General features: G+C 40.4%; 1 protein-coding gene across 1 annotated transcript; it reads left to right on the forward strand.

Annotated features, from left to right (window-relative positions):
- Positions 1–406: 406 nt before the first annotated feature.
- hpxa (hemopexin a) lies at positions 407–8,338 on the forward strand. Its single transcript, XM_008280134.1, has 10 exons — positions 407–483; positions 1,170–1,186; positions 1,288–1,365; positions 1,558–1,715; positions 3,174–3,327; positions 3,881–4,093; positions 4,713–4,808; positions 5,742–5,872; positions 5,977–6,136; positions 7,781–8,338. The coding sequence occupies exons 1-10, from the start codon at positions 422–424 to the stop codon at positions 8,008–8,010; spliced, it is 1,299 nt and encodes a 432-aa protein (XP_008278356.1). The 5' UTR covers positions 407–421; the 3' UTR covers positions 8,011–8,338.
- The last annotated feature ends 508 nt before the right edge of the window (positions 8,339–8,846 follow it).

An 8,846-nucleotide genomic window follows, 5' to 3' on the forward strand; every position in this document is an offset into this window, starting at 1 on the left:
TGCCACAGATACATTTGATTTTAAATGTATAAACAGTGCTGCAAAAGTCTCCTGTCTGTTCATGCTTTGAAAGTGACAAATAAATGATGGAGTGTGCATGCATTAAGACGAAGTATCACTCATTTACATAAGATACACATCTATTGATTAGATTTTGACAGTGAAAAGGGAACGTGTCTAATTCTATGAATCCCTGCTACCCCAGGACTCTCTTTCCTGGTAACTGCTCTGAACAGTGATGATTGGGGTGCAGCTCACACATCAAATATCGTGGGCGTCTTGAACCTACTGCTTCTGCACATCAGCCACTCCTCCTCCTTTGGTACCCACCATGACAAAGTAAACTGGACTAATATATAAACAGATGCGGCAGTAGCCTCTGTACCTTTTGCCCAGCTCCTGGACCAGAGAAAACGTCAAAATGAAGCTGCTCGCCCACATCCTGGGTCTCTGCCTGGCTCTTGCTCTGGCATTGGCTGATATGTAAGTAGTCCTGTGCTTCACCCAAAGAAACAAAGAAACAAACAAAAAAACATTTGAAGGTTCTTTCAGTCAGTTGATAGTTGCATTTTTATCAGTCAAGGCTGAAAATTTGTGCTTGTCATGCTATCCATTACAGTAGATATCATGCAATGCTACTGTTCTACTGTTGCCTGCTAATAGAAATCTAAAATGCAAATAAAAATGAAAATACTGCTGCATACTTTGAAAATTAGTAAGCAGTGATGTAAACTTTAAATGAACTTATTTTAAATCCTCAAGACTTTGTTGGAGGTACAGCGTCAGGTTTTAGAGACAGTGTAAAAAAATTCAGAAGACATCTAAAGCATTTTTCAGTTGATGTAATAGTGCATCCTTCAAACTATAATATCTTGGGTTTGAATATTTTACACAGTATAGTCTGAGTAACAGCGATACACATCTGGCTATGCAAGATTAGTGTAAGGTTGGGTAAAAATACAAAAACTGCAGTCACATTTATAATTATTGTGTATAACACTCATACAAAAAATATATTTTCTTGTGAATTTTCAAGTGCATTTCTTGATTTTACTTGTTTACATTTCATAAATTGCATGTAAAATTCTAGATGTGAAGCATCTTATTCTCTGCAAATATGAAGTGAAAATCTGAAATAATAATTTCTTTTCTCTGTTCTATTCAACCAGGCAAGGCCATGCAGCAGGTGAGTTGATCGATTGGATTCAAATGTTAGTCATCATATGTGTTATTAGTTCTTATCAGAACTTTTTAAAAATGACTTTACATAACTATGATATTCTGCAGACATTCTTGACCGTTGCCAGGGTCTTGAGATGGATGCTGTTGCAGTGAATGAACTGGGAATCCCATACTTCTTCAAGGGTGAGTCCCTTCATACTGACTCAAATGATGACTTATTTCAGCTCAGGTTTCTTGAAGGACATTACAGATTGATTGTACAGAGTTATGTGTCGCTTTGAGTAAAATCTTAACAAGCTCTGGTTTCACTGCATGAATCTACTGCGGAAGTAAATGTTTATTATTCTATTTAAAGACTCCTGTATTTCCTACCAGGTGACCATCTGTTCAAAGGCTTTCATGGAAAAGCAGAGCTGTCCAATGGGTCTTTCGCTGAGCTGGATGACCATCACCACCTGGGCCATGTGGATGCTGCTTTCCGCATGCACTACGAGGACAATGCCGCCGACCACGACCACATGTTCTTCTTCTTAGTACGGTTGCATTGAGTTTTACTACGTTTTGAAATCACAGCAGAGTTTGGCAAACAAGCAGAAAAGGCACGCAGCAGACCAAAGAGGCCAGAGGGGGGCAATAACACAAAGCTGGCAGAAAGACAACAAAATAGTCTGGATAGAGGGCAGAAGCAGGTTTATATAATTATAGGCTGACGAAAGAGAGCATGTATGGAAGACGGGACAATACTGTGAATTAGGAGGGATTACAAGTTCTGAAAAGACATTTAAAGATTTTTTTTATAAGAATAAGAATAAGATGAGCCTTTATTGATGAAGACTTGCACGTGTGAGAGGGGGGAGTGTGTTGGGGAGGGGACGTGTCACAGGTGTCACAGCTCAGACACTGGGGGGAGCGCGCAGCCACGAGGCACATCGCGTCAGCCCACAGCATCCTGCACCGTAACGAGGGAGGGAGAGGGGATGGGGAGCCAACCAAGGCATTGAGTCCAGGGGGGTGTGTGTGTTGGGTGTCTTCGTGTATGTGTATGTGTAAGTCCATGGACTTCAACAGTGTCTCTGACACCTTGAAGAGTTCTGGTCCAGAAACAAAGTTCACAGGAGAAGGAGTAGGGTAGGGGAGGGACAGAGCATCTGTCTGCATAACATCCAGGATAAGTGTAGAGGTATCGGCCTTTCAAGGCCAAGGCCGAAGCAGGAGAGCCAAATGAAGATAAAGAAAGATCGTCTGGGTCAGGCCGACTTGCAATTTACCGTCAGTCCCACTGGTTCTCTCTGTGATCCAAAAAAGCCAAATTTGATGGCCCATTACATCCAGATCTGGCTGTTCAACTGCTCCAAGTTGGTGCCCATCTTGTGAATCAGTTCTGGAAACCCTTCCAGTTTGCGATTAAGTTCGCATATCGCTTTAGTCTAAGAGATGACAGCCCAAAGCAATCCCTCCATGACGGGCAGCAACTTTGCGATAAAGCAGGAACCTGCAAACTCCAAACAGCAGGAAGCCTGTTATCATGATCCCAATTAAGTAGACGTCTTCAACATCCTCCACGGAAAGTATAGAGAGGCACACAACCCTCCACTCCTGCCAGGAGTCCATCGTGTATCCCGCTGCAAACGTTCCGTCGGGGCAGGCGGGCTCTCCTTTGCCCAGTCTTCTTGTCGAGAAAATTTGATCAATTGCATTGAGAGACCAGCTGATCAGATCCATGATTCAGGTTTTGGAGTTTTGAAGTGAAATGCAGAGAGAGGCTCTGATAGATTCAGACTAAGACAGCACAGGACAAAGAGTAGCAAGCAGGGCAGATAAGGGCCGGGAGGGAGCAAGAGAAAAAGCGTTCGCCTTCGTTGAGAGCAGGAAGAGAACTACCTCCTTTTTGAAAGTCTCCACACTCTATGATAGTGTCACTATAGATTAATCCACTGTCAAGGTGGAACAGCTTGTCTGTGTAACTTGATGCTTGTGGTCATTTAATGCAGGACACTAAGGTGTTCAGCTATTACCAACACAAATTGGAGGATGGATACCCCAAGAACATCTCCGAGGTCTTCCCTGGAATCCCCGACCATTTGGATGCTGCCGTGGAGTGTCCCAAACCAGAGTGTGAAGAAGACTCCGTCATCTTCTTTAAGGGTAAGTGCGTATCAACCTTGCTGTGAGAAAATGTATTTATTATGCTTTGATAATTACCATCACTAAGGCAGCTGGAACTACACTGACACATATGACTGGTGATTGAAGCTGGCATAGAAGTAACATTTTTTCATTTTTGCTCCCTTTTATGTTCTATAGATTTCACAGATTTTTCTGATAGAGCCTTTATTGTGAAGCCTGACTTTACTGTAGGCTACAAAACCCTGCTATCTGACTTGTGTCTTTCTCATTGAGGTTCAAAGTCAATTCAGGTCTCTTGTGATCGTAATAAACAAAGCATTTTGTATTAATGACAGTTTTGTTTTGTAGAATGTGTACTCAGTTTTGGCTTTTATTTGAGGACACTCCTAGATCTAGAGTAGTTAAAAAGTGTCTCTCACAGTTAATCCAACAAGGATGTGGGCATTTGAGCATAAAGTTGACTCAGTCTTTCAACCTTCTGCACCAAAACCATTCCTGAGTGTCTACAGAAAAGCTATCTGTAAAATAACTTGCGAAAAAATACCCTAAATGTGTGATTTTCTTCCTGCAGGAGACGACATCTACCACTACAACGTTAGAACCAAGGCTGTAGATAAGAAGGAGTTCAAGTCCATGCCCAACTGCACATCTGCTTTCCGCTTCATGGAGCACTTCTACTGCTTCCATGGACACATGTTCTCCAAGTTTGACCCGAAGACCGGCGAGGTTCACGGCAAATATCCCAAAGAAGCACGTGACTACTTCATGAGATGCTCCAAGTTCAGTAAGCTAAATCAGTTTCATCAATTTAATCAGCCATCACTTGAAATTTGTCAAGTTTGAAGTCATTAATATACCTTTATGTCCACCCTTCACTCTATTCACTACCTTCCTTTGTCTAAATTATTTCTATACAATCACTGCAAAGCACCTGTTTAAAGTAAACCTACAGATTTTCTTCCAAATATGACACCATTGCAGCTTCAAAGTTGCGCTGTGCTTTCACTGTTCCCAGGAATTATCTATTTTGTTGTTAGTATGAGCAAAGCAATGATAAAATTGCATTGAGACAACCCAGATGGCCGTTCCTCCCTGAGCCTGGTTTTGTCAAAGGTTTTTATTCCCCTGTGGGGGTTTTCGGTTCCTTCCCACTGTTGTGGACTGCTTGCAGACTGCTGAAGCTTATAGGGAATCCAAATGTTTTGGATTGTTGGGTGTTTCTGTCTCTGCCTTTGTGAAGCGCTATGAGATGACTGTTGTTGTAAATATGCGCTATACAAATAAAACTGAATTGAAATGAATTGAATAAAATAACTCTGCTCATGTTCAAGGCAGTTTTTGCTGAGCAAAGACAAAGTCAAAACAATTTTCTTTAACCGACTTTTTGCATCTGTTTCATTCAGGTGACGATAGCGACCACGTGGAGCGAGAACGCTGCAGCCGTGTTCACCTGGATGCCGCCACATCTGACCACGCTGGAAACATGTACGCCTTCAGAGGTAAGATGTGACTGCAGACTACGTTTTAGTGGATTACACATATAGTTAGATAGTCCCCGCATGTAGACATCTGTACATTGGTTTTTATTTTTTTATTTTTATTTATTTTTAATCATTTTTCTAACAGCTAGTAGAAGCTAAGCAATTAGCATTTTTGGTTAAACCCCTAAAGTAAACGCATTTTTACAGATGTTCACTATAGCTGGTAGAGGTGAATGAATGTTGAACTGGTTCACAAACTCACCTGGATCCAATATAGTTGGTTCGAATCTTGTTTGAATCATTTGGTAAATCTTGAACCATCTGCTTGGACTGTCAGTCAGCTCTGTTCAGGCATTTCATTTAGTCTAAGTCATAGTCAAAAGATGCACATAGTGACAGTGTCTCTTTAACCTGGATGTAACAAGCACGTGGCAGATCGGTGCAATACAGCAGCAACCTGCCAGCCACAAGGTCACCCAAACCTTATCTTAACACATCCTGTTGTATCGATTATTTGACGCTTATTCAGGATCATAATTTTAAAACAAACACCATGCTCCATTGAAGGAGACTTGAAACTAGCAAGTGAGACCATAAACTCATTGGGAAAATGTTTACTGAGGAAACAAATCAAGTGAAAAAAGTGTAATTTATCATAGATTTCTATACAATACGATTCCTGTTGCAACCAGAGGAGTCTCCCCCTGCTGACCATTACAAAGAATGCAGATTTAAGGTTCTTCCATGCTGACTTCACTTTTTAGATCCAGAGGATATGTCAGTGTTTTTTGTTTTTTTTTAAACACAATCTATAGCCCTGTTTTATTGTTTCACTATATCTTTGTCAGCTGAGTCTCAGGTGAATTGCTTGTTAGATTGGTTGTGTTTCATTGCAATTTTCTCACGGTGTTACCACTTGCAGCATCTTAGAGGGATTGTCTTATTCTGCAGACCACCACTTTCTTCGGAAAGATGAGGGAAATGACACACTGACAGCCGACACCATCGAAAGCGCTTTCAAGGAGCTGCACAGTGAGGTGGATGCTGTTTTCTCTTATGATGATCATCTTTACATGATCAAGGTGAACTCCAAAAGCAGCCACCCACACATACACATGCTATTGCTGCTAACGCTACTTCTTCCTTGAGGCTAAAAACCACAACATTTATTTATTTTTTTCCTCAGGAGGAGCACTTATATGTTTACAAAGTCGGCGAGAACCACACCCTCGTGGACGGTTACCCCAAACCTGTGAAAGAGGAGCTGGGCATCGAGGGTCACATTGACGTTGCATTCATGTGTGGAGACGGAGGGGACGGTCCTCACATCGCTCACTTCATCAAAGGTATGAACAGATTTAAAACATGACTGCAAGAGGTGACAATTCCTTACTCAGCTAGAGGATTGTTTTGGAATGACTTGACTGTTGGTTAATACATTTGAAATGGTGGAACATCTCTGATTTGTTTGAAACTTTGTTTTGAAAAACTATGGGGGAAAAGTGGTGCTTATGAAATATGTATATGCTGAAAAATGCTGTAGATAGATAGATAGATAGATAGTATGTTTTGTGTTGTATTATTGTGACATTCAACTACATACGGTTCAGAAAATATCACCAGTTGACGTCTGCATTTCACATTTCAACTCACCCATAATCAGATATTATATGATCCTCTTTTCAAGTTTTGCAGATTCTGACTTAATGACATAATAAAAAAATAATGGCTAAGAAATTTTAGACTTTTATCTTTGATAGTTGCTGAGTGGTGGTCGCTCAAACTTATCCTCAAATTTCAATGTGCAAAAAAAAACTGCTGAAAGTGGCGGGTTGATGGGCAATTTTTGAAAAAAGGTTTTCTCAGAAATTATTTAATAATAGCTTTTATGAAGCTAAAGTTCTAAAAATATTTTGATACATATCTATATTTTATGCTAAATAAATTTTTAAAAAAAGCAAATCAGATTATTATTATTTGAGATGAGATGATCCTATGCAGTTAAAAGCACTAAAATTACAAATAATATTCTGTATAGGTTTTAGAAAATTAACTGCTGTAGATGTACAGTCAAAATAACATTTAGGACTTCATAGAAGTTCACCTCAGCAAAAGACAATATGGTCAAGGAAATAACTTTATGAAAAAAAAAAGAAAAAGAAAAGATGAAGGTATATCAGATAAAAATGTTGCAAAAAGAATAATAAGGGTTCTACTGGGAGAACTCACAGCTCACTGAATGAAGACAACAGAAATGGAAAAGCTGATTTTAAATATTTTTTAATCCAAGTCATTCTACTTCACTTTCTGAACAAAAAAACTCTCTTGTGAGGCACAAATTACTTGGTTGGACCTAGAAAAATATCAGTTTGGCCTAAAATCTGCCCTTTCACCACATATTTGAAGCTTTCTTCCATTTTCATGGTTGTCAGGGTAACCAGTCCCACCTCATCTAACATACGATTAGTTGGTTAAAAGGGAGCGATAGTGAGCCAATAAAATAGATAGCGGACATATTTGTAATATCACAAACTAACATTTTGCCTCAGCGTGGTTACATATAACTAATGCTTAAACAGCATTTTAAGGGCAGTATGTAGTTAGGACCTGATTCACAAAGAAACATAATCCTTTAAAATGCTTGAAATGACATATATGTATATGTATATATATATATGTGTGTGTGTGTGTGTATATATATGTATACACACACACACACACACACGCACACACACACATATATATAGGTGTGTGTGTGTGTGTGTATACATATACATATACACACACACACACACACACACATATAGTTATATATATAGTTATATGCACTCATGAGATCACTTGTAAATTAAAAGCATCTAATTTCTTATCTAGGTGTTTTTTCATCACCAAACAAACACTTAAATCAGTGCTTTACCTTCCTGAGCTTTACACAATTCATGCATTTGTACAGCATCCACTCACATGTCTTCCTGCCTGCTGTCCTCCAGGTGATCACATCTATGACGTGGACATGAAGGCAAGCCCTCGTGTTGCAAGCAATGAGCGTCCAATCGCCCTCTTCAAGAATGTCGACACTGCCATGTGTGGTCCTGCAGGACTTAAAGTGATCGTAGGAAACCACTTCTACCACTTTGAGAGCGTCATGCTGTTTGTGGCCAGCAAGGCTCTACCTGAGCAGCACAAAGTGTCTCTGGAGCTGTTCGGCTGCGATCACTGAAAGGCCTTCTCAATGGGACTAAATAGATTGTGCAGAATGTCACATACAACACTGAGACACGGAAACATAACAGCACCGACAACATCACGCAGGAGGTGCCATACCACACGTTACCAAGCTTCTCACAGCAGACAGTGTTTCATGCTACTTGTTTCCCTTCTGTGTTCTTACTTTAAAATAACCATCTGTATATTTTTATTTCTTTTGGAAGGTTTGTCACTTTTTATAATGAAGCTCTGTGGTTCTCTCTGCAAAGTGTGCTGCCAAGAAATATATGTTTTTCTGTGAATCATCTTGTGCTGTGTTGTTGTGAATAAAGAGGAGTGGCAACAAAGAACGCACAACATCGACTTTGTAGGGCAATGCGAAGCAGTGAGAAGGTTGTTTGGTGCTGATTTATTTCTTTGATTTCCTAATTTCCTGGAAAGCTTCCCAGAAAGAACCATGGAGTCTGATACTACACTTCTAAAAGAAATAGAAATTTGTTCTGAGACAGTCTAGCGTGTAGGATTTAGGAGACTCAGTTAACAGAAAATGAATATATTGTTTAGTGGTATTGTTATGGCTGGTGGCCAAAAGCGTGTGCGGGACCCAAAACGAACCGAGAACAAGGTAAAGGGATATATGTTTATTTCAGGGAAACCAGGGAGTGTGGGGCACCGGGAGACAGGTGAAGGGATCCGGGGTTGGTGCGCTGGTCGCCGCAGTGGTGCAGGCGAGTGATATCACGTGCTCGTGCTCATGTGGCGTTCTTCCCATGCGGCAATCTTCCCATGCAGGCGCTCATGCCAAGGGAAAAACTCGTGATTCCGTGGACACACAAGAAGAACTGGCAT

Source organism: Stegastes partitus, unplaced genomic scaffold, assembly GCF_000690725.1.
Source record: "Stegastes partitus isolate 25-593 unplaced genomic scaffold, Stegastes_partitus-1.0.2 Scaffold183, whole genome shotgun sequence".
In the NCBI taxonomy this organism is placed as follows: Eukaryota; Metazoa; Chordata; class Actinopteri; family Pomacentridae; genus Stegastes; species Stegastes partitus.